Genomic DNA, 25,771 nt, shown 5'->3' on the forward strand with positions numbered 1-25,771 from the left:
ACACTGGGTTGAATGATGGAGTGAGGAGGGGACAGAAGGAGGGTATAAAACAGAGCAAGACCCAAGAGAGCTTTTGAGGCATTACTGACAAGCAGGATAGGAGGAGGAAGGGGAATGTCATGTTGATTTGAAGTGAGGCACCTGTGGAGTGCCTGCTCTACCTGGGAACTGAGGCAGTGACTGCAGGAGGCCTGAGGAGCAACCTTTTCCTTTTCCCTCTCCTTGGGGCTGGTGGTAGTGCTATCTGAGACTCTGTCCTCTGGGCTGTTGGCTATTAATAACTGCAGGATGCCTGTGTGAGCAGCCTTCAGGAGTCAAATTCACAGCACTTCGCATCAGCACTTTGTGCTGGGCAGAGCTTGTCTGCGCCCAGGCACCCTGGGTGAGTGGGGCTGCTGGACAAGCCTCCCCAGCAGCGCCCAGAGACGGGCTGGGAGGAAGGAGCCCACAGCCGAGCTCTGGGGCAGGAGTGTGAGCTGGTCTGATCCTGGTGCTGCAAGCCTGAGGTGAGTTGACTGGGCAGCAAAATAGTTTGGAGCAGGCGCTGGAGGGGGTAAAGACTGGTTTGGTTTGCGGCAAAACCAAAGAAATGACTGCTGCAAAGACTGATGCAGATGAAGAGAGGAATTGCAGCAATTGATAGAGTTCAGGGGAGAAAAGGATAATTGTGGCCCTAGATTTATGTCCGGGATAATGGGGAGGATGGGACTGGGGCTCCAGCAACCTCCCTGCAGCAGGGTGGCTGAAAGGGCAGCAGTCCCAGTGTAGCTCTGGACCCTGTCCGTACTGAAAGACCGCTGCCCTTTTTCTTTCACTGGACGCATTGCATGCAGCAGGTTTTCCACTCCCCAGTTAGTAAAGGAGGACAGCAGAATGAGACAGACTTGCCCTCGCTGCTCCTTGGGAATGAGTGTGCTAGAGGAGCATGGCTCTCCACCAGAGCCAGCCTGTTCTGCCTTGACCCAGGGAGCCCACGTTTGGGGCATACAGATTATTTCCCTCTGTTTTACCAGTCTTACGACCCATCAGTTGAGCCATAACCTCCTACCCCCCCTGCTGCTGGCAGCATTGCCCCTTCCCTGTCAAGCAGGGCCTGCTTCTTTTATATAGCCAAGCAGATGTCTGGCCGCTCGAGGAGAATGTGCAGTGCGTGCTTTATGGCTGCACCTGCTCACGCTTGCTCTGGGAATACACCAGGATAGGCTTTTTTATGATGTGAACTACATGGAGAGCATCTCAGTAAAAAGAAAAGCTTGGAAATCTGAAAGAAAAACTAATCCAAGAGAGTATCTGACAACGAGATTGGAGCTGGTTTACTCTAGCTGGGCTTTTAGCAGTTATCATCACCTCACCACAGGAAAATAATGTTGCAAAAGTAGCAATGGTGGAATGAAACTGCAATATACATAAGAGACTAAAATGTCTTGATCACAAGGGCAGTGTACAAACTCCTAGAGCCAGCTGCTTGCTTGCTAGTTCTGAAATATAACTCACAGTTCAATGTCTTCAGTTCTGAAATTCTAAGCAACTAAACTGCAAAGAAGCACAAGGACAGAGATGGTTAGTTATTGTCTGCTATTGCTGAAGCCAATGAGTCTTTGCTCATTTGTATTTGTATTGCACCGTATTCAAGTGAGGATCTGTCCTTCTATATGCTTTTGTTTGGGCATGAGCAGTGCTGAAGCAAAGGCAAGATGTTTGGCCTACTTACATTATGTGTGATAACCCCCAAGAAGGACTCTGAGAAGCTGCCTGAAGTGGAATTGCCGAGATTTCTCCTATTTTTCCCTGACTTTGCAGTACAGATCTCTCATCCCATCTGAGGACAGAGATGGGGAACACTGTATCAGAAGAAATCTCCCTCTTCTCCTCCTCCCCCTGCAAAATGCTTTGTGATAAAATCAATACGTAAGATACAGGTGCAAGTGACTTCAAAAAACTTGGGTGAACAACTTTTCCTTTACCAAGTTTGCCTGGGCATTCTTCCTCCAGCCCTTCTGTAACAAAACAGTACGAGTCATAAAAGACAGAATTACTTAGGATTTGGGTTTTTTTATTTGTTGTTTGTTTTGTTTGTTTGTTTGATTGATTGATTTGTTTTTTCCCCCAGAACTTGCAGTCTACTGGTTTTCTGAATACCTATTCTAATTCTAATAGGACTACCTAATCATCCAAACGAAACTTGCACATTATTCAAAATGCTCCCAAATAACTCATGGACAGACCTAAAATCTTTAAACAAAAATATATATAACTATCTAATGATAACTGCATGGTATTATAATATGGAATGGTAGAGCAGATTTTCAAACTGACATTCTGTTACTGCAGCACAAGGTAATAACAGAGCACCACTGCGGCACACGTGGGTGCTGGGAGGCTGCCATGTTGCAATTAAAATGCCTATTTTGGATAACAGCGCTATATGGCACCTTGGCAATGCTTCTGCTGTGATCTGCTGCCATATTTTGAGTCATAATGCTAAGTCTCCAGAGGACAACCACCACAATTGCCTGTTGATCATATTCTGTATGGGATGATACGATTTACTAGCTCCTTCATGTGAAAGGGATGGAAAAGAACCTGTGTGTGAAATGAAGGCTGTGTATCTCTTAACTATTGATGGCAACTAAAAGGGAGGCAAGAAATACCTTTGCAGTGTTTCATTCTCCATTTCCTTGTGTGTTTAGAGCAAAGCAGAGAACTCTTTGTGGGAATGCCCCTTGCAGGGACTCCTGCTCCTGTTAAAAGGAAAAAGTCCACTAAACTCATTGGGAAGCTGACACACGAAGGTAAGATATGCAAAACTGCACACCTGAGAATTGTTTGGATTTCGACCTGAATTTCAGCCTTTAAAATTTCACACTCTGTGTGACTGAACTCCCAGAGCAGACATGCAGTGAACACACGAGGAGGCAGAGTCACAAATATTACTAAAACTCAGCCTTCAACCACTTCACATTTTCTAATTTATTGTACAAATGCATTGCACACACATTCATGTCAAATATAGACCTAGATTACACTTTGTAAACCCATATGCTCCTGCAGCATTAATTTGGCTGTGCATCACTGTGAACAGAAAGAGAACATGATCTTTTATGGGTATCAATATTGCAGTGCCTTGTTATATTCTGTGTTGTTCTCTCTCTTAGAACCTTTGCCTCTGATTTGTTTTTCCTCCATGTGAGAGAATTTCTTTGATTCCAGGACTCATTAGTTGAAAAAATCAAAGTCTCTGAGAGGGAGTAATACTGCAGGAATAATATAACCTGGGATGTTTTTCTCTCTACAGAATGCCTGTGTATTGGGTAGGATGACTTTTAATTAACTGTGATATCCTTATCTTCTCTCTACTTTTGACAGCATGGGGAAGATTTTTAGAGGTTTTGAAAAGTAATAATACAGTGCTGTCCCTTTCTTCAGTCCCCAAAAAGGGCTGTAGAAACTTCTTTGTTAGGATACATGTACATATTTTTCTATTTGTTCCTAATCCTTTATTCGAGTAAACAAGTAAGTAAAAATCCACTTTTCAGTAAAAGGGCATTTCCTCGTGTGCCATGAAATAGTGCTATATAAAACTGGTTTGCTAAAAAAAAAATAATTTCTTCAGATAATGTCTAATAAAATAAATTGGTTTATACCCATTTTATACTATTTTAAGGATGGAGATTCATTCTCTGTTGTAAATGTAGAGGTGGATAAGTGGTCCTAAACTTGCTTAATAGAGAAAAAAGGAAAGCCTAGGAAAGGTTTCTTGTTTTTGCATGAAAAGCTTTAACTGCATTTCTGCAAGATTTTTGCACTGAAAATGTTTGAATCTATCGCTTTGATGGAGAATTGGTGGTACCAAATTAAATGGAAAAGGTGTTCTTAATAACCAGTGTATTAAGACTTGAAGAGAACTACTTTTCCATTTAAAAATTCTCCTGAAAACAAACAAACAAAAATATATAATAACATTGAATCTTGACAGGTTTTCAAGATAATGTTTAAACCAAAGCACGCCAGAGGTGTCTTTATTTATTATGTTTCAGCCCAGTGCGAAGGGCTGACGGACACTCATCTGACTCCAGAGGAGGGGCGGTGAGAGTGGGGCGGTAACCGGACAAGGCAGCGGTGCATTTTGCAGCAGTACTAAGGAATCTGCTGCTCTGACTGAGGTGCTTCAGCTGTGGGACACGTGCATCCAACTTACGCAACTCTTCTCTGAGCAGATTTGCCTTGATTACAGTCCATAGTAAATCCCATGCATCTAAATCCGAAGGGTCATCAATGTAAAAATTTGGTGCATAGGTTATTTCCAAAAAACTTAATTTAGAAGAGAATTTGGCTGCTTTGAAGTCACTACTGATGCTGGGAAACAATGGACAAGAGACTTGGACAGAGCACTTCCTAAAGCGTCCCATTTCATACGTTTTGTAGCCATGCCACAAGAGTCCAAGCTGAACCTGGGGAAGAAGATCAGCATCCCCAGAGATGTGATGCTGGAAGAGCTTTCTCTCCTCACTAACAAAGGATCCAAGATGTTCAAGTTACGCCAGCTGAGGGTGGAGAAGTTCATTTATGAGAATAACCCTGATGCCTTCACCGACAATTCTGTGGTAGGTTGGAGATCAAAAAGTTGCTCCATAGACTCAGGGGAAACAGGAATGGAGCATGCCCAACCTTTCCCCTGTCTGTATGTGCATAGGCTGGGAGGGAGAGGGTGGAATCAACTGGCAAAGAAGTGCAGGAAAAAGCCAAAATTATATAAACATACAAGTTTTATTTCCTTTTGGCAGCAGCATTAGATCCCTTTGGTAAATATTTAGTATCACACATGCAAAAGCGTGAGAAAATTCAGCACTGAGTGATGAGGGAAGACTTCATGTTCGGCAGGTGTTCGGAGCAGCACAGGGCAGGACTGACTGTTTTTGTACCCCTTCCATTTCTGCAATGTTTTTAGTTTATTTGCTAGAAGCTATGTGTGTTTTATTTTAAAGTATTTTCCTATTAGATATGGTGTATAAATCCAGACGTTCTTTTTTCCCCTTTCCCATGAATTAGTACTGTTATTTAAACTTTGCGCTTCTCTCTACAGCTAGTTCCTGGTGTAAAGTCTTTTGAAGATACTTAAACTTTTACAAATGAAAGTCTCCTTTCACATGATTGTCAGAAGTTCAGTAGAACAAACAGAAAATATTTCAGGTTCATATGCATTTTGATGCAGCATCTCCTTTTCTGATGTTCTTTAAAATGTATTATGTGTCATTTTATCCCTTTATGGTGTCCATTTTCCAGTCCAAAGAAATTCAACCAAAATAGTAAAAGTCGACATGTTATTTTTTAGCCCTCTAATGTTTTCAAAAGCAGCAATAAGTAAATCTTTGTAGTTCACTTCTTAAAAATGACAGTTTGGGAAGCAAGATGTGGAAAGATGCCTGAAAAAAAATAGTACTTGAAATTACAACAGTAGGTCAGATAGCAGGTGAGGGATGACAAACCAGAGACATAGCAAGCATTTCCAATGCTGTTAGACTTTGGGCAGTTTCCTCATCTCTTTGCACTTTAGTAGTTCATCTCTTCAGTGAGCTCCCTCCTAGAAAAGATGCCAGAATGAATGGTTTGTTGGGCTTTGGACTCCAGATGAAAATCCCAGAGAAATTGAAGCTGTTTTTATAAATACTCAGCAATCTCAGAGCTCCTAAAACTTAGGAGGGCCAGGTTCACATGTCAGAATCTGCTGCAGTGAGGAGTGAGAAAATAATAAGGTGAGAGAATAAAAAGGCTGAACTCCAAACTTTCACAAACTTGAGAGTGTCGCTTAAGGGGTCCAATCAGAGAAACACAAAGTGAATGAGTTGTGACAAACTGACACAAACTGGACATGCACAGTGTTCCTCCAAGACTGACATTAAAAAGGTTGATTACAATCGCTTCCTTTTTGTTAGCACTTTTTCCCACTTTGTTTATTCATCCATGCCTGACATTCACTCTATACCCTTTCTGTAGTGAATCTCTCCCTCTGTTCTGTAGGAACACTTCTGCTCCCCTGCATTTTGAGCAAGACTGTAAGATACTGTGCTGTGGAGGAAGGTATCTGAGAGTTAGATAAGACCCTAAAAAGCTTAGAATGTTCTTTATGGCTTTGCTATGTGAGAACAATGGCGTGGTCTCCCAACAGCAGCTAGTACTCTGCTTTAAAATCTTCCATGATTCACCTTCAGGGCTATCTTTTCTCCACATTCATCATTCAGGTAACAAATCTCCGCTGGTCAGTGCAGGAAGACTTGTCCGCCCTACAGCCTTCGCTCAGGTCCAGCTTAGCAGGATCACAAACATAATTGTTCCCATTTGCTGGCTGCCCTGTGTGCTCTGTGCAAGGACTCTGCCAGGCTGCACCCGCGGCCTCTGTGGATAACTGTTCTCATCACCACAGCCAGCAGGAGTTGGCACTTTTGCTGGCAGGCAGAGTGCTGGGAAGAAAAGCTGTGCGATTGCAGCAGCTGAGCCATCCTCTCAGAGAGCTGGTTGCTCTTGGGCAGGTAAAGGCAACAGATCTGGGGCCTCGCTTCTATCTCCCAGACCATCAGGATGGTGCATGACATTAGCAACAAATCACTTTCACCAAAAAGCCCTTTTGATTGAAATATTTGATTGGTTTTCTATTCCTTTCCTTTCTTGCTCCTGGATCTGATCAAAGGTAGATGCAGAAAAGAAGGCTTAAAAAAAAGGGAACTGTGGGAGGAAGATACTTGCAGCATAAAGAATTCCTACTGCTACCTCCAGTTACTTTCCCCTCCCAGTTAATTTTCATGCCCTTTGTTCCCCATTCCAAAGAAGTCCTTGTGCCTTTAATGCTGTGGGACCTCAAAGGGATATAAAGCTGGTTATGTGTTTTCTGCTTTTGTATCATAGATTTCTTAACTGTCTTAGAATATTCTCAGAACACACTTAGCAAAACAGGGCAAGAAAGGTCTGAGATGGAGTACAGATTATTTCGTTCCCCAAAAAAAGTTTAACAGCAAGGTAATGTAACACAAAAACAAATAGAGAAAGGTTATTAAAAATAAATCCAAACCATATAAGGGATCCCAGAATAGCCTGTGCTGTAGCCATAAACCCTCCTTCAAGGGAGAAGATAGCAGTCACGTGTCATCGATCCACCCTCCTGCTTCTCTCCTCCTCCTTCTCCTCCACCCAAAAAACCACACTGGACAATCAGATCACTCTCCTTACTTGTAGAGGAGAAAACACATATATTGTGTGTGCATAAACATCAGACAGTTCCATGCAGAAGTGAGAACCCACCAGTCGGTCACTGCTGTGGCTCTACCCATCCAGTTAAAAGCAAATGGTAACTAAACCCACAGTCAGAAGGGCCGACCATTCCCAACATGAGCACGATGAAAGGCACTCCCTACTGTATCACTATTTTCAATACTGTGACCCTCTTCCCTTGCAAATATACAGTACAAGGGGATGTTTTTAGCGAGGGCTGAGTTTGACACTTTTAGCACACTGATATCCTGCCAAACTGGGAGCGTTCACGTGACGTCCTCTGTTTGGTCCTGTGCTGGAGAAGCTGGGCTCTGCCGAGCTCTGTCTAGTAAATCAGAAGGATTTCTTCTTTTCACTCTAGACTTTGCCACCCTGTTGCAGGCATTGTGGTTCTCTCCATGTCTCAGGGGATATTATCAAACTCACTGCGAAGCTGCAAGATGCAATTATTACTGACTAAAGACCACGATGAAATCGTATCTTGCTATGTGCTCTATTACTGTAGAATCTGACCAACTACAGCATGAAGGAAATTATGACATTTATTTTTTAAAGGTGAAACTGAACCATGGGGTAAATTAACGAGTCACCCAAAATCACAGAGAGGGTCTCAGTCTTGTCTCTGGGTCTCCTAAATCCCACTTCACTGCTTGGCAATATCAGCAGTTCACAGACCTTTTCATCACTTCATAATGCTAAATTTGTTTGCCCTCAAACAGATCAAGATAATGTGAAACTATGTTTCTTAGCCTTCCAGTCCCACTCATTATTGATTTAACTCCTCTCAGGGCCCACTGCTGCTTTGGGAACCTCTGTGTAAGACCTTCCGGCTATTACTAAGTGGAAACCGAAAACAAACCCATAGTTATGCTTTCTGAGTGTTGCTGTTATGCTGTTTTTCTTCCAGTGAGGATCCTTACAAATAGTCTTTCTGCTACTCAAAACCTGTGGCCTGATTTGGGTCACATGCAGGAGAAAGACTTGATTTGCCTCTTTTTTCCCCCCGCTTCTTTCTGCGTTACCTACCGGATCTTAAGTTAAAACAATTAGGAAGGTGGAATAACCAATATCTGAGTAGACAATTATCAGCTGTAGTACATCAACAAACCCCAGACCCAGAAACAAAAAACTACACCTTAGTACTTTCTCTGACTCACCCACCAGTTAAAATAAATGCAGCTTCCACATCTTGGCAATGCTTGTGTGAAAACAAGCTGAACCTGTGCTGACAAGTGATTTCAAGGGACCTCAGGTCAGGAGGTCATCAAATGCGAAACAAAACCTAGGAAGTGAAAAAAGGTTAAAGAATTGGATTACTGTTCTGTGTAATGCTAGAGTTACCTGTATTCTTTTTACTGCTGAACAAGAACCCAGAGGATTAAGCAGATGTGGCATGAAGAAAGTGGAAGTGGCTATGTTACAACACTGAAAGTGGTACAGACAGAAGTACACAACTAACATGCCTCAGAGATCTTCCATGCTAAATATCCAGACATGATACAGTGTGTGAAGGAAAGCATAAGGACAGAGGAACAAAGATGTTACCATGCAGCTACTTGGTTTAATGCACAAGCGTGCACTGATGGCTCTGTTTGCCCCTTAATGTACTTAGAAGAATGCCAGTCAAGATCTCCAGATGTAGGGTTAAAGTAAAAGTGTTAGGGAGAGCATTCTTTCTAGGAAGTCTGTTCTGCAGGGAGTATTAAACCTCTTGAACAAACGTAACAGGATAACCACAAGCTGAGATACGAGTCTTGGGTTATGGCCCAAGTGGAGTGAGCGAGCTGAGATGTAACTTTTCGAACAAAATGAGCCTTGCTGTGCTGGACTTGGTGCGGAAGAGCTAGAGGTCCCAACTATACCCAAAGCTGTGTAAGAGTGAACATGAAGTCTGATGCCTTCTTACTCAAGAGGTGACTGGTGTAGAAACAGTAAAATGACAGAGAGGAAGATCCTTTTATTTTCCACCAAAATTCTGAAACTCAGTTTCTTTCATCCGCAAAAAAAATGTGGCAAAAAAATGTATAAAATATACAAAGAAGATATAAATAACTCTGGGTAGTATTGAATAAAATTTCCCGCTATTTAGGTGGGTAAATTCAGGCACAGAAGCGAAAAATAGTTTGCCTAAGATTAAACAGCAAGTCAGAAGTAGACCTGGAAATAGAAAGCAGGAGCTGAACCCACTGAACTGTGCCTCTTGGGGAAGCATATTTTTTAAAAAATAGCTTAAGATACTTTAACAGCTGAGGTTACCTTTTATTTTCATCCTTTTTTTATAAGTGAATCATAGGTTTAAGGCTATACAACTCAAAATTAAGGACCAAGGCACACACTTCAATAAAAACAGCAGGCAGTCTACGAGACCTCCCAAGTGTCTGAATTTTATATCTCCCATCCCACCGTTAAGGAGCATTTCAATAGCTGCCGGGACGCAGTCACAGTAACTTCAGAAGTGTTAGTAACCACATAGGCATCAAACCTTTGGGAAGCTCTTTATCAGTGAGGTGGAAATAGAAACACATTTGGTGGCCTCAATCATCCTCTTTAGGGCACAGCAAGGAGCTGATGGGAAGCACACGGTGTCTCCTCCTGAGGACGGCCTGCAGTGACGTCAGGGCCTTGAGATACTTTGAGACCTCAGCTCCATTAGCTGGATCATCTTTCATTATCTATTTTTCATGAGACACATGCAGTAGCCCTAGAGAATTCAGAATTCATCCATTCTAGGCACTCAGCCTGCAGGATCAGGCTCTTGCTAGCACTAAGGTCTTCAAAAACATGAGCCCCATTTGTTTAGCCAACCCAGGGGACTACACATCACATGAACTTGCCACAGTTGTTCTCTTGTTAGAGTGGATTTAGGGATGCCCAGGGATGGATAACATCCACTAACTCCAGTAAAGCACAGACAGGCAGACCCTATTACAGAGATTCTGTGTGATCTGCCCCAGAGCCAAGAGAAGGTTCTCATCCTTCCGGACTGACATTCCTGGGCTTCTCTCCTGGGACTTCCACCAACAGGGTTAATCACACCCAAGTGAGAGGCTAGTTTTGTGATGTGAGTATGCTTATATGTAAAAGCTCCACATCCTGTTAGCAATGGCCCAAGACATACATTCCCCACAAGTGTAAGTAATATTTCATTCCGAACACCCTGACCAGAGGCATGCTGTAAGTACCAGAGTCAAGGCTGCACTCACCCAGCTTTGACTACCTCAAGACTCCTGCTTGAAGCTGCTGTTCCTGAGCTCTGCTCTCTTGGAATGAGCTTGTTTGAATCCACTGAAGTTCAAGATTTCAAAAAGATGAATTTGTCTTTGCCTCCTGTTATAGGAAAAAAAAAATAAAAAGATTCTGCTATTAATTTGAACTAAGACAATCTATTGTGGTGGCCAGAACTAAATTACATTTTTATTCTAGCACATGAGTAGACTGGGTTATTGCATGGAAAAGGGGTCTTTCCCATCTGAATGGAGATGTCTGCTGAATGTAGGATGTTTTCCCAGCAGCTCCATGAAGAATTATGAACTAGCCTGAGACCAATCAAAATAATTTCATTTGCAGCTAACTAAGATTTAACTGTGACATTCCTGAGGCAGACCTTGTGTTTCAGAGAAACTTCACTCCTGCTCAGTGGTACCACTGCAATTTAAAATAACATCAGCTGACAATGATACCCCTTCCTGGTCACATCAAATACTGCTATGCACAAAATCAAACCAGCCCTTTTTACTGTAGCTCATGTTATGCTGATGTTTGGTGACCTTTTTTTTTTTTTTTTTTTTAAGGAGAGTGCATGTAAGTAACCAGAGGAAAAGAGAAATAAGCGTTTAATTCTGAGGAAGCACACACAGCATGGATGAAACCTGAAGGAAAACAGATACAAATCATGTTTTCAAATTACTAAGCAAATCAGTGGAAACATTAACCTGTCACGTACATTAACATTTTGAGAATAAGCTCATTCGGATCCCTAGCCCTCAAAACCCCCTTTTTTTTAGTTTGCCTTTTTACTGCTACATAGCTCCCATGCATAATTGAACAGATTGCCCTGCCAGCTCCTGTGTACAGCTTAATGCTCACAATCCTCTTGCTTCTCGGTGCTTCCTGACATTCAGAGGAACATTATCTCCTCTGCTCCTAAAAAGGGAATTCCGTACAGCTAGGAGGACAGGCAGTCCCTCAAGGCCCTGGAGGCACCAGCTCTGTCACTTCAGCATGCAGCTGGCTGCCTGCCTGGGTTGCAGCCTGGTGACCTGCTGTGAAACCCTGGACACTGTTGCTGGAGACACAGGGAGCAGAGGGTTAGATAATTCTGCCTTGAGCCTTGTGGGGTTTTCACTTCTCATCTATTTTTAGCTGACCGAACAGCTGGCCTTGGAAGCCTGTTTACAGCCTGGAAAGCTGCTTTTTGCTAAACTGTTCTAGGTGTAAGAGCCCTGAGGAAACCTTAACCCTTTGAGAGCCAGCTCTGAGGTTGGCACTCTTGTCTCTCTTGAACTGCCTGAGATGAATTTACAGAAGCGGAATTGCAGCATGAGAAGCCACAGATTCATTCAGCTTCAGCTGTATTTGTTGGATCTTTGTGCATCTATAGGCAATCCCCTCATCTAACAGGAAAGCCCATTTGTGATACATAACCCAGGTTACTTGTATTACAGAGCTGTGTGGGCTGTAATACACAAGAGATACTTTTTATATCTGATAGGAGTCAAGCTTTGATATCATGACCAATACATAAAACGTTTTTCCAAGCATATTATATCAGTTTCTGTTTCACACAAGTATTTATTAAAATTGCTGTGTGCAAAGACAGGACCCTGTGCTGGCACCACAAGGTCTATAAAACCTGCATGTACCATTTGCTTTCTCACGATGTACTGCAGGGATTGTGCCTTCTAGCCTGTAGAGTGGATGGCCTGGACAATAAGGCCAACTTGATTTTACTGATGGTTACAGCTTGCTTTCTTGCCTCGTTGCTGGTTAGATTTGGTTCGTTAATGCTTATATTGCTACAAACAGAACCCTTCATTTTTTTGTTATTTTCCTCTTGTGGTCTCCAGGTAGTCTTTCATGTTTTCCTGGGTTGCTATTTCTTCAGCCTTTCTCAATGTGCAAATACCCCTCCCCATGCAGACCTTCATATATATGGAAAACAGACATACGGGCTTTTACGTTGTCACAAGTACCCCGTTGTTCCGATGCCCTGAAAAACTTGTTTCACACAGTGTAATCAAGCTGCTCAATCTTCACCTTGACAGGAAAACACTTCCTTTTTTGTGTCCAGCTTGCTTTCCCACAGGTCAGCCAATGCATCTGTCTGGACCTTTACCTGCTCTGGCAAAACCTGTATTTCCTATTTCCTTTCCCTTGCACCTGTATTTCATACTGATCACTGCTGGGGACAATACACAGATCCCCCTCTCCTCACCCTGATCAAATGAGATGAGGTTTCCATTAAATGGTGCTTCCATCACCCTTGCTGCTGTTCTACAACTGCTCCTGTACTGAATACAGAGAATAACTTGAAGTTTTGTCACTGGTTTTGTAACTGAGACACAAAACTGGTCAGAACATGGAGACTTGGGAGTTCACGTTCTGGGACCCAACCCTGTGAATGTGAATGGACCATGTTCTGTAACAGGCATTCCTACTCTCTTTTCTCCTGCCCTAGGATCACTTTCAGAAGTTCATCCCACCAGGAGGGCATTATGGGGAGGATGCTCATGGCTATGCCCACGGGCGGATGGTAGGAGGAGTGACAGCTGGGCAGCATGGCTCCACTAAGCAGCAGCATCCCGCTGGTCCTCCCAGGCCTGGGAGTAAAGGAGGCCCTGGGGACAGCGAAGGGGAGCATGCGGGGGAATCGGCTGGAAGTGGTGGAGAAGGAGGCGATGGTACTGATAAAGGCAAGTATCTCTGCAAGAACAAGAAAGAGCAAAAGCCATCAGAGATCATGCCCACCTTACTCTTAGGGACAAGTAAATTAATGTGAAGACAACAGGAATTCCTCCAAACTAAGTTCCACTGCAAATTCTAGAAAAGTTGAACAGCCTTTAGCATGATAGTTTACTTTGCATGCTTCTGTGTTGCTCAGTCATAGACAAGAAACAGAAATGCCTGCCTTGGCTGGACCAAAGAAATGATGGGAAACTTAACTACTGAGCTCCTAAGGCTGATGCAGCAGCATGCCAGTATGGCATCCCCTTTCCCTCAAGGTTTGCACACTGGCTGCTACTGGAGGTACTAGTTTTAGCTCTTTAGCCCAATAGCCTGACCTGACACATCAGTCTCGAGTATATTAGCCCTTCTTTCAAATTAAAGTTTCCACCTAAATTAACAGGACTTTTTGGATAACCTTCAGAAGGGAACAGCAATATCTGGTAATCACCACTGGTCTACTGAAGTAATATCTTTACAAGTAAAAGTACTTTTTGTTGAATTTAGTCCTTGCTCAATTTTATCCTCTGTTTAGTTTGGCCAGAAACCTCCAGAACCAAATCCTTTGTATGCAAATCAGCAGGTGAAATTGCCATTTTAGCAGTCCCTATGGGATTTTACAACAAAAAGCAAATTTGCCCGGGAACCAGGAACTGCTGTCATAAATGACCAAATGAGTGACTTGTAAAATCCACGGTTTTTCATTTTCATTCTGGAAGAATGTGCATTTCATATCAAAATCAGCTTTTAGATTTCTGAGCATCCCTGTGAAAAAGAAATCTGTGTAGACTCTCTGTCTTCCAATAGGAGATTTTTTCTCCATTGTTATCCTATTTCTGTGTGCACAGAGGAAGAGGATTAACATCATCCCACAGCTTTTACTGCAGAGATGGATCCCAACAGCTTTTATTTTTCAACCCCAGCAATCAATTTACTTCTAAACTACTTAGTTTAAGTCCTTCACATAGAAAGAGGGGAGTAGTTGTTTTTAGTTTTTTGAGGACAATGAGATTCTTGTACATGTCTGCAATTCTCTGAAACCAGGAAAGCCTAGGGTTTGGTATGGTTTTAAGAAAATAAGCAACACAAAGAAAGAAGGTGTGATGAAGAAAGTTTCAGATAACAGTGTTCATTCTTTGCCACTTCATAAGGACTTCTGTTTTCTACACAAGCTGTAGCACCATGAAAGCACCAGAATGTCTAACTCCATTAACCTATTATTCCCATCTGCCCTAATCAACCTAAGCAAAGTGATTGCTCAGGAGTTTTAAGGTTTGTGAAGGATGAGAATCTTAAAAGTGTGCTACATATTGATACACAACCAATGCTCTTACTAGCAAAGAGGTACCATACACAATTGGAAGAAAAAAAAAAAAAGAGACACACTGAAAAAACTCTTGTCTAAGCTCATTTGCTCATTTGCTTAATGGAACAGCCAGAAGCTAACCTAAAATTTCTGGCCATCAAGTATCTGACTTAAAGCAAAATGCAGCTCTGTTCTTGATGAGATCTTAACTTCCAGAGAGATACCCCATCATATTTTCAAACTGCTTTTAGCCATCCTGGGGTGTTTGAGCCAGATTTGTCTCTGACATCCTGGCTCAGGACGGGGGAAATAGAAATGTCCATTTATGTAATCACAAAGAAAATGCTAACTTATAAAAATACTGAGAAAAGGGAGATGGTAATTTGACAACATTCAAGAATAGACTACTGAGGAGGACATTAGTAAAGATGGTTGTGAGTTGCTAAGACCCTAAAATATGATGGTTAAAGGTTTTTAGTCAGTTAGAGCCAGCTTTGAAGTTTGAACCTAGCTTTGGAGTTACAGTCCGGGCTTTGTTTGTTCCATCTGAGGATGACAAGGTTTATGTGGAAAGGTTATGTTGCTATGATCAGACAGGGAAGAGAGAAGTAAATTAGGAATTAGCATTTTGCCTTGTATAAAGCTTTCCCTGAGATAGTGAGAGAAATGATGGGGTAAGGACATTGGTTCTTGGGGTAAGAGGTTTCTATTTGAGCAACCAAAGAGAACAATGAAGAATTAGTTCTCAAATATATGCTCTAAGGCAAATTCCTGAATAAGCAGCTTTTAGACTGTGGTACACCTGCTTTTGTGGATAAGAATGCAAGTGGAGTATGACATTCTTTTTTAGGAGAAATCTAACCATAAAATCTCAGACTTGATCTAGCAGTTACAGAATCTGGAAACAAAGCTGGTGTCTAAACTTCAATAGCAGAATACAGAAAGGCAATGTATTCAGACTAAGTGTCATCTAACTAGAGTGTTTTACTTTCCTCTGTTTACAGATGGGAAGTCAGGAGGCAAAAAAGTCACTATATTTAAAACTTACATCTCCCCCTGGGAACGAGCAATGGGTATCAGCCCTGAGGACAAAAGTCAGTTCACCATTGACTTACTGTCATATAGTCCCAAAGCTGATTTCCCCCATTACAAGTCTTTTAACCGGTAAGTCCTCTTGAATATGCAATTCAGTTTATTCAGCATGAGAGAAGACAATAACCCTGGCCATAGCCCTCCTGTCTTATGCAATGTAAATAAATTTCAGTTGCATGTCATTATGCTTTGCACAGCCTCTTGTGGATGAAATGTTTGGAGGCCTACAAAGAGAAGATACATTAAAAGCTAGAGATTTTAATGCAGCTTATAGACAGAAAACCTACGCTGCAGGATAAGAGGACTTTAATCCTTTTTCCCTTTCTTTCTTGCCTCATTTGACCAAGGAGATTTAGTTTGCCACTGTTTATTACTGCAGCCACTTAAAGTTCAAGAGTTCAGGAAAAATACTTATAATCAGAAGCCATGTAATTCACAATACTTCAGATAAGAATCAGAATATTCTGTTGCTTCTAATACGAACTGAAATTTTTACAATTATTTCTAGGGCAGCAACAATTTTATGTTAATCTCTCTATATAATTTTGCCACCCACTTCCATAGCCTCAGGATATTGGTACCCAGGACAAACCCAAATCCCACTCATTTCTGCAATAACACAGGCTCTGCATCCTACATGTCTGGGGTACCAATAGGTGTGCAAGGTGTATGTTTTGATGGAGATTGATGCAACAGTGGTGAAGGAAGTGCATAGGAGCCGGGGGGTAGGCTTGTTTTTAAATCTTTTTTAGTACATAGGCAATGGATATGTATATATTATTGGGAAGGATTTGTTGGCCAGTCAACTGCAACAGTGGTAAAATTACAATCTTGATAAGTTTATTTGTTTTCTAAATTCTGTTGTTTACCTGTTTGCTAACTCCATGTATTCCCCTGTGCCAGGACTGCCATGCCTTACGGGGGTTATGAGAAAGCAGCCAAACGGATGACCTTCAAAGTGCCTCAGTTTGATATTTGCCCTTTGCTTCCGGAATCTCTCATGATATATAATCAAAATTTCAGCAACAGACCCTCCTTCAACAGAACCCCAATACCTTGGATGCCTTCAGGAGACTCCTCTGAGTACCATACTGAGATCAATGTGCCAAGGAGTGGTGAAACAGAAGAGCTGTAACTCCCCACTGCCAAGGCCTTTCTTTTTTCTCAGCCCTTTCTACTTGCAAGTTGACAGTAAAGAGCTGAAAAGTGCAACTCTAGTTCTGTCAGCCCTTCCTTTCTTTTGCTCTTAGCCCAGTTAAGTTCCTTGCAGGTTCTAAACTTATCTTCACCGTGGTGTTAATCCATATCAGAAACAGTTTGAAGGAAAGGAGAATTTTATTCACCAGGGCATAAAAGGGCAAAACTAGGAAGTGTTTTTCTGTTTAGCAATGCTAAATGCTGCCTGTCTGCTCCATAGTAAGTCTGTTTTGTCATATATTAATGAGTAATAAAACATAAAGAGGAAAAAAAGCCTTTGTGTTTTCTCTTTTAAAAATGCTGCTGAATCAATTAGTGGATCAGCAATAACGAAAGTTTCAATCGTCTCACGACTAGACTGTTAGCGTGGGAAGAAAGACCAGGGGCTGATAGGGATGGTCATAAGACAGATATACATCAAGGTGGCTTAGATAAATACTGCAAAACTGATGGCGAAGAATGATGACTTTGAGAGGAAACGATACAGGTAATCATAACATCATCAGAGATAAAATAGCAAATCAGCCTGTCAGTGTAACAGACATATTAAGGTATTTCATTGTCACCTAAGACTCCTCAGTTCTCCAGAATATAAAACAGGTGATAGCTTAAGTAGGTTTTGTGGTTTGGTTTGGGTTGTTGGTGTTTTGGTTTGTTTTTTTTTTTTTTTCCACACAGAGAGACTAAGAAGGCAACAGGTCGGGAAGGAACAGAGGCACATCCAAGTGAGATGACTTGCCCTTAATTACACAGCAACAAAGAAAAAGCTTTCATTACAACAGAAATAATTTCACACCCATCACTGCTGGAAAGTAAAATATGGAAAAGCAAGATGTGCAGTTCCAGCCACCTGGATGATAAAGGAAGATCAATACTAACATGACCATCTGGATGGTCAAAGACATAATACTAACATAATAATATATAAAGGGCCTTGGACAGATTATTTTGAAGTATGTTTCTCATAATTGTAAAAAGTTATAGCCCAGACTCGTGAGAATGGTATCTCGGGCCGGATAACCGCCCCCAAGCGTATGGGATGTGTGAATGTCCTTGGGACTGGTCTGTGAATGAGTGGGAACGTAACTGAAACAAACATAACATGAGTGTGGTGTGTTTTTAATAACAATTACTGGAAAAACATCTTATGTAACATCTTAGTCCAGGCCTGTATCTGTAAATCCTATAAATTGTCACTGGCTAATAAAGAGAGGGTCTCAGCCTAGGTCAGCTCTCTCCTTGGCCAGGCTCTGCGCTCCTTCCTGAGTAAGATCTCTGCCTCTGCGTGAAAGTCTGAGTCCTGGTATGCGTCACCCCTCATCGCCGCACCTCATAGTATATTATTTATTCAAATACACAGCACTAAAGTTTATTCCATTTTTTGTAACAGTTTTATCAATGCCACACATATAGGAAGAAAGGTGGGCACTGTGGAAAACAAATAAAGAACTTTCTTTTTCTACATTAAATACCTTCTGTTTCATTAATATTTGTACTCTGACACATAACATACAAGACTACCATTTCACTACCATACCCAAGCTCAGCCTGCACAGAGGCTGGTTTTGAATTCTCTGTTCTAGTGCCTCCTTTATATCACCATTTTGTCTTATAAACAGGGCTAAATAGCTTAATTGCAAGGACAGCTTTCATTTAAGTGATTTTATTTAGGAGTTTTTCCTCCTTGTCTAGTAATCCCTGCAGCCATATATTTGATTTTTATTCTGTTTGGATAGTTAGGAGGTTGGCTTTATTACACCCCTCTACAAGGCTACTGCCAGGGCTACCCTAAGATCTCTTAAAAATTGTGCTAATACTAACAAGCTGCAGAAGTAATGAATGAGTATTTTGCTAACCTTTCTGCTGAAATGGTTAAAGAACATTTATTTTGTGTCCTATTAAATGACTAAGAAGTATCCATAACTCAGTTTGTGACTAAACTTAAAAACATGAAGGTGGTAATTTGATCTTCTAAAGAACATTTCAACAAAAATGAAAAGGTTGTCTTTTTGGCATGCTCCTACAAAGTATTTAAAGTTTGAGTTTAAAAAAAAAACCTCAGAAAAAAACTCTTGTTTTGCTTATTTGGATAAAATAGATCCAGGAATTAATTGAAAAGACATTTCCCACATTGATTTCCTTTTTTGATGTCTACATAAATACATGCAAATTTCACTGGTGAAAGACATTTAAATGTGACACTCTCACACTCTACTAAACTGTTAGTTTATTCTGTATTGGATCTCTGTCTAGAGTTAAGGTTGCTGTAGGTTTTCCAACATTTTTAATCAATCTAGTTTTTTCCATTGTGTTGCATTTAAGGGGGAGGGATTTATTTTCCAGTTTGAAAAGTATTCTAACTGTAATATAAGAATCCAGGCTACAAAGAGAATGTTAGAAGTTCAGAAATATAGAGGAAATTTCAGAAAAAAATAGGTGACAATAAAATATTTTCCCACCAAATATGTCATTTATTGCTTCCCCTTTTCTCAAAGGTATTTTAGACTCTTGCAACACATACTTTTTTTTTTTTTTAAGTGAAATGCATGATGCTTTTCAGGAGCACCAGAAACAAGACAGTTTGGCACCTGGATGTCACAGTCTGTTTTCAGTAGCAGGTGTTCCAGATCATGGGCCAGCGGGACATGCCAAGGTGCTGAAAGGGCTGGCTGCTCCGAGAGCTCCAGGCAAGCCCAGCACAGGCCGTGTCCTCCTTGACGGGCACACAAGCCCACCACATCTGAGTGTGGCAGCAGAGCTGAATGCTGCTGACAGGGTCCATCAATCATCCCAGACATGGCGATGGGACAAATCAGGCATGGGGGCCATCCAGGGTCTCTGGTCAGGGGCAAAAGGAGATAGGGCTGGACACAAGCTACACTGTGGGGATGAAGTCCATCTAGGAGATGGGCTAGCTACAGCACAGGGTTCAGGTCCACCCAGAAGAAAAGAGCACAGGCCGGCATCCCTGCAGTATAGCTCAGACAAGGACGCCAGGCTCAGGACTGAGCTTAAATGGGGTTTCTGAGCCATAACTGGGGTGAGGGTCCCAGGTGAAGCTGGTCAGGGCAACTGATGGTGCACGCAGGGCAATGATACCAAAATATTTGGGAATCCTAGTATAATCACAACTATCATTTGAGTTCTACTGGAGCGTGGTAAAAACCAAAACAAACCACTAAAGAAAACAGGTCCTTAAACACCCAGGGAAACCCAAGAAATACTGTGCAAAAATAGCAGAGTGCTCTCTGGTGGTGCAGTTTCCAATTTCCTGCACACAAGGCAGGCAGCAGCACCGAGCAAGCAGGTCAGAGCCCTGAGTATACACCTAAAGCTCCCTCTGGTTTACTGTTGGACAAGAGGTTTTGTCTGTGTGCTCCACTAACCCAAACCCCTAAATCAGGATAAAAAGTTGCAATGTTCTTGGAATTAGTATTGTACTATTGCAAATTATTAATAATATTGCTATAATACATGTGTAAGCTAAGAGGATACTTCAGTTTTCGTAAATTTGCTTAATGAGGCATATAGCTCTACTTTTGCCAGTACACTTTCAATCTCACATCCTGTCAAGCAGGATTTATGTGCCTTTGTTTCCAGTACAAAATGAGAAATTCAACACTACATGTTGTAGAAAAATTCAGACAACCATTATCTTGCTGTTCACATAGCTTAAGATACATGCTGGTTTAGTAATTATTCAAAGTAATGTTAGAAGTGAGAAAAATCAGTAATCCAAATTCTGTCTCAAAAATAATTAATTTCAATGAGGCTTGCAGCTACTATAATCAGGGCAGAAGTTTGTCCAAAACTATCAAATATTTAAGAAGAAGTAAGTAACTGCTCCTGCTCTTTGTTTTCCTTGGGCTATAATGTAGACTCAGGGGAACTGCCTGTGTCAGAGAATTATTTATATTGGGAATAAGAGGATTTTATAAGATTTAATTACAGAGGATTTCCCCCACATACTAGGAGCTACAGAATGGAACCTCAGTCATCTGCTTTTAAGCAGGATCATCGTAGTTAGAGATAAAGAAGAACTAACAAATTATTGAGCCCATCCTTTTGTAAAGGCAGGCTACCATTCCCTCACTGAGGATGTACTGGATATTAAGCTTATACTCCATGGAACAGCAGCCAAAAATTTATTTAACAAAGAGGGGCTGGTCCATGAAAAAGATTGGATAGAATTTTGTGACATTCAGATTTTTCATTCAGAAAAAAGAAGTTATCTTTTTAGTCAATTACAGTGTTATTTTTAGGAATATTATTTTACAGTTTCCAAGCTTTGAAATGTTTCTCTCATGTAAGTTGACTTGTATGATAAAGAATCCGAACCATACTAAAAGTGCATAAAAAATAGTGCCTGTGTGTTAATGTGAAAGAAAGCTGTTTAACAAAATCTCAACAATACTATCCATAAATATGGACTCATGTTTTAAAATCTTGCTTGAAGTTACAGCTGATAGCATAAATACTCAGCAGGTAGTATGCTTCTCTGTGTTGCACAGAAATCTTCCCTTTGACTGCAATGTATTCCCTAATCAAAACGTTTGCATCTCATAATTGTCTCTCTCATGTGAGCAGCTTGCCATTAGTGATGATGATGATATAATTCGTAAAACTAACATCTGGGAATTACATTTGATGTTGTTATTGACAAAGCACTTAGAGGAGATGGCTTTGTCAGTAGGCTTAGCAACTCTCTGAAACATAATTTGGAACAGTTTCAGGCCGTTAGGAGAATGTGCGCTTTGTCTTGACTTTTTTTTTTTTTTTTTTTTTAATCATACTGTGAATATATAAAATGTACTTGCCTCTCTTATACAAGATGGCATGCACCAGACAGCCAAGAGCCTGAACATGACGGTTGTGTTACGGAGCAAAGAGGTCAGCGTGTGGCCATCCCCCCATGGGAAGCACTGATGTGTGGCTTGAACATTCACTGCACTGACTTTTTTACATGCTTAGCTTGTCTGCAAGTATATGTTCTCTTCCACAGAGGACTGCCACAGGTGCAATCATCTGGCAAACACCCCACTTCCAAAGGACGGCCCCTTGGCACAACAAGTTGCTGGTAGCACTTCTCTGGCAACTTACGTGGTCCACAGGTGCCCACCAGCAGCACATATGCTAATTTCTCATGAATGATTATTAGAGAAGTTTGCAAGCCAGCCTGCTGCCTCACAGCACATTCATACATTGATATGCAATCTCATCTATGCCCAAATCCTTAAATTGCAGGTTACAAACTAGTTTAAACAAGTTGCCTATTCTGTCTTCTTGGAGATGTGCCTGACCAGGATCACAGATAATCAAGTAGAATTTGCAGACACTTGCAGAAGCAAGATTGCACAAATTTTGTGGAACCGTACAACTTCTGTGAACTGCTGAGTATGAGGGATTTGAGACACTATTAATTATTTTCATGGCATCATATATGTACTAGTAAAAGTCTCTTCAACTAATGTAATTAATTAGCAGTGCCTTTATGCTGTACCTCTTGCTCTCTATGTATTTAACACACAGTGTCATCTTCTCTCTGATGATCATCTTTTGCTTGCAGTACAGCTTACATGGTGCTTTAACGAGCGCAAGTGCTTGCTCAGATATATAATGTGTTAATTAACACAAGCAGTAAGGGGAAGAGAACTGCATAAACCACTCTGAAGTAATGCTTTTAAACAACCTAAACTCCAGTCAGCTTAATAAACAAATTTGCAATATAAACTCTTCCTTTAATTTTCAGTTAATCTTTTTAGAAACATTATTTATATCAAAACTGTTAATGCATGTTTTCCAACTTTTTTGAAGAAAACCTGCAAGCTCTTTTTTTTTTTTTTAAACCTTTTGATTAACAACAAAAACCACAAAATGTTTTATGCAAAGAGTTTTAATTGTAGAAGTATTTTTTCATGTAAAGATAATTCCATCTGATGTACTGTCAGGGAGAAATCGCACAAATAAATTTGCAGACAGGGACCACCACCGTTTAAAAAATAGGAAGAAGTTATAGGTATAGCTCTAGCCAGAGTTATAATGAACCTTGCCTTTCAATAATCCACAGTGAACAAACAAATGCATAAAGAAGGCGAAATTAATGTATGAAGTTCTTCTTATAGTGTCAAACCAAAATAGCTATTCTTCTTTGTTCTTCTAACAAGGATTACTGGGAACACTTATTTTGGGGAAATTTGGACAAGGAAGATACAACCATACTATGAAAGGCTGACAAAGGTCTCAACTCTTCCCAGGCTCAGATGTGACCCAAGGGTGGCATCACTGTTTTATTTCAAGTCCCTGCATTTGCAGCTGGGGAGAAAATCCCATACAAGGAGGGCATGAACAGCAGTGAAGAAGGTTACCCACTAAGCAATGCTTTATTTGTGCTCCAAAGCATCCCTCTCCACAGAAGGGTAAATAAGGACTCTGCAGACTTCCCCTTCTTACTGGGGGAAATTCCTGCCTTAAGCAACGATCTCAATATACATCATTCACTACAGGGAAAACAAAGCGGCCCCTGGAAGGAGGAATAAACAAATTAGAAACTTTCTGCTGGCCCGCCTAAGGACAACCTATGGGCCTTATCACACAGGACCACTCCTGCTCACAAAGGCTATACAAATTCAATTACACTGAAAAGTGCTTTAGTCAAACTCCAGAGTGCCTGACTCAGATGAGTAATTACTTCCATATTCTATAATAAAAAAAGCCATAGTTTAATGGGCCTGAAGCTAGCATGGATTCAGGGCTTCATTATATCTACATCTCTAAATGTTTCTCTTAATTATCTTTGGTCCCTAAGAGAAGCTGGAGGCCTTCCTCATTTGCTCTCTCTCCCAGGATGATTGGCTTGATTCCCAAAGCAAAAGACTGAAATAGGATGGGAAGTCACAACAAGTAAACAAGCATTCTTCCAAATGCACATTTTTTTTTTTTTGTATCATTTTAGTAGTGTCAAAAATGCCATGTATACAAACAGTATGCTTTAAGTGTTTGTTCTGGGCAGAACAAAAGGTAGTCCCAGTCCTCCAGGCACACTCTATGCATCTGGTATGCCAATGATGGTATACCTTATTATCAGAAGCTGGTAATTACAGCATATAGAAATACATCTTTTAGATACATAATATTTTGCATCAACTCACTTCTTATATGTAAAAATGCAGCTCAAGGACTATAAAAAGAACTTCCTCCACAACATACAGAGCTGTTGGCATTCCTCTAAGGATTGTTACAAAAGACATATCTCTTACATGTCAGGAACACTGAAATACAGGGCAAAAAAGAAAGTGTATTAGCCCTCAAGTCTTCATGTTTCAGTAATTAATTACATCGTTAATCCAGTGTGCTAGCACCGAGATACCAACCGCTCGTGGAAATGGCAACCCCCCCAGTGATCTTCAGACTCTATGTGCGTTATTCTGAATTCACAGGAAAGGCTCCATTCCTTTCAGTGGGCTTGAAATGTGTTTCTTGGATATCACCAAAATGCTGCTATGCCAGAGTTAATATTATTACCAGCACTCTGCACCATTGACAGGAAAGTCACATCCTACAATGTACAGCTGATGCAATTCAGGGAACTTGAGCTTATTAATTTCAAACATCATCTAGTGTTCAGCAAATCAGAACACAAATTTGTAAAAGATCTCATTCAAATTTTCCCAGACCCTGAGATGGTCTAATTCAGCCTGAAGTACTTGAACAGATGGCGTTGAACATACGACATTGTGGCTCTAACCTGTGAGGAAACCCAGCCCTCAGATGAACTGCAAGTGAACTTTGGCTGGACGTGAACGCGTCGGAGCTTTGGTTGCAGTCACAGCTCCCAGCTCCAACAGCCCACACTTTGCAGTTAGCTAAACTCACCGGAGACCTCTCGCTCCTTCTGGGACGGGACACCAGGTTAGGCTGCCTGCCCCCCGCCCCGAGCCGAGCCGGGGGGCGCTGCCCGGGGCTGAGGGGGCGAAAGAACCGGAGCAGGGGAACCCCGGGACAGGTCTCAACTCCTTCCGACCTCTCGCGAGAGGAGGCGCCCGCGGCGCGGCCCGCGGCTCTCGCGGGAAGATGGCGCCTCTCGCGAGAGGCGGGTGCTGCGGCTCCCGTAGCTATAGCAGCGGGGAATGAGGGCGGGGACGTTACGCGCCGCGGCGGGACCCGACGCCGGCAGGTAGGGACTCGCCGCCCCGGGGAGGGGCTGGCGCCTCCCCTCAGCGGAGTCCCGCCGCGACTGGCCGGTGCTGCCCCGACCCTTGACGGCGCTGGGCGGCAGCGGGGCCGTGGCTCTGGCGGCGGGACGAGAGGGGTCGCTCCCCTCAGCGGCGCGGGCGGGCCGGGTGAGGGGCCCGGGCGGGTTGTACCGCCGTGCCGGCAGCGGCCGGGTCCCTGTGGGGCGGGCACGCCGGCTCCGCCGCTGCCGGCAACACTTGGGGTTTCTCTTCTCCTGTCCCGTCCCCTCAGGGGAAACCCCACCCAGCCGTTAGCTGGCTGCACGTCCCATGCGTCTGAAGCCCCCCCAGCGCAGAGCAGAGCAGAGCAGCCCCTGTGTCCCCGCGCAGCCCCCGCCGTGGTGGGGCAGCCCCTGTGTCCCCGCGCAGCCCCCGCCGTGGTGGGGCAGCCCTGTGTCCCCGCGCAGCCCCCGCTCTGGCGGGGCAGTCAGCCCACGCGTAGGAGGCTGCGGTGCGCAGGGCTCCGCTGCCGGGGCTCAGCGTGGCCCCGAGCCCTGACCTCCGGCGCCATTGTGCGTGAGGGACCCTGTGCGGACCTGCGGCGGGCCCTGGGGAGCAGAGAGGGGACAGCAGGTACGGAATAAAGGTTGTACTGGGGGCTGGAAAGGTTTTTTATCAGAAGGGATCGTTGAAATTAACATCACTGACTTTGCATCATGTTGGTTATTAACTTAGACGTGATCAACTGCCATTAAAAGCTAAACTTGCATAGAAACTGCCGGTCAGAAGCAGCTTATAG

At 42.4% G+C, this 25,771-nt stretch overlaps 2 protein-coding genes and 1 long non-coding RNA gene across 8 annotated transcripts in view; 2 read left to right on the forward strand and 1 right to left on the reverse strand.

Annotated features, from left to right (window-relative positions):
- Window positions 1-318: 318 nt before the first annotated feature.
- MYOZ1 (myozenin 1) lies at window positions 319-17,074 on the forward strand. Of its 2 annotated transcripts, XM_082052301.1 has the most exons (6): window positions 319-506; window positions 2,691-2,792; window positions 4,426-4,604; window positions 12,941-13,175; window positions 15,517-15,676; window positions 16,508-17,074. In XM_082052301.1, the coding sequence occupies exons 2-6, from the start codon at window positions 2,717-2,719 to the stop codon at window positions 16,737-16,739; spliced, it is 882 nt and encodes a 293-aa protein (XP_081908427.1). In that variant the 5' UTR covers window positions 319-506; window positions 2,691-2,716; the 3' UTR covers window positions 16,740-17,074. The 2 variants fall into 2 exon arrangements, with proteins under 2 accessions (XP_081908427.1, XP_081908428.1); XM_082052302.1 differs by lacking the exon at window positions 2,691-2,792.
- LOC309439578 lies at window positions 4,617-24,810 on the reverse strand. Its single transcript, XR_014184033.1, has 4 exons — window positions 24,674-24,810; window positions 10,467-10,590; window positions 8,425-8,545; window positions 4,617-7,220 (listed from the first exon to the last, which is right to left on the reverse strand). It is a non-coding gene; the product is annotated as an uncharacterized lncRNA (long non-coding RNA).
- Window positions 24,811-24,957: 147 nt separating this feature from the next.
- The window catches only part of USP54 (ubiquitin specific peptidase 54), a 102,936-nt gene continuing 102,122 nt past the window's right edge, over window positions 24,958-25,771 (forward strand). For 4 of the 5 annotated variants that reach the window (XM_082052955.1, XM_082052961.1, XM_082052964.1 and 1 more), the window contains exon 1: window positions 25,321-25,605. The gene's annotated coding sequence lies outside the window, so the exon portion shown is untranslated. Of the gene's footprint in view, window positions 24,975-25,320; window positions 25,606-25,771 lie in introns of those variants that run through there. The other variant, XM_082052958.1, reaches the window with a different exon arrangement.

Source organism: Streptopelia decaocto (assembly GCF_964273445.1).
Source record: "Streptopelia decaocto genome assembly, chromosome: 5".
NCBI lineage: Eukaryota > Metazoa > Chordata > Aves > Columbiformes > Columbidae > Streptopelia > Streptopelia decaocto.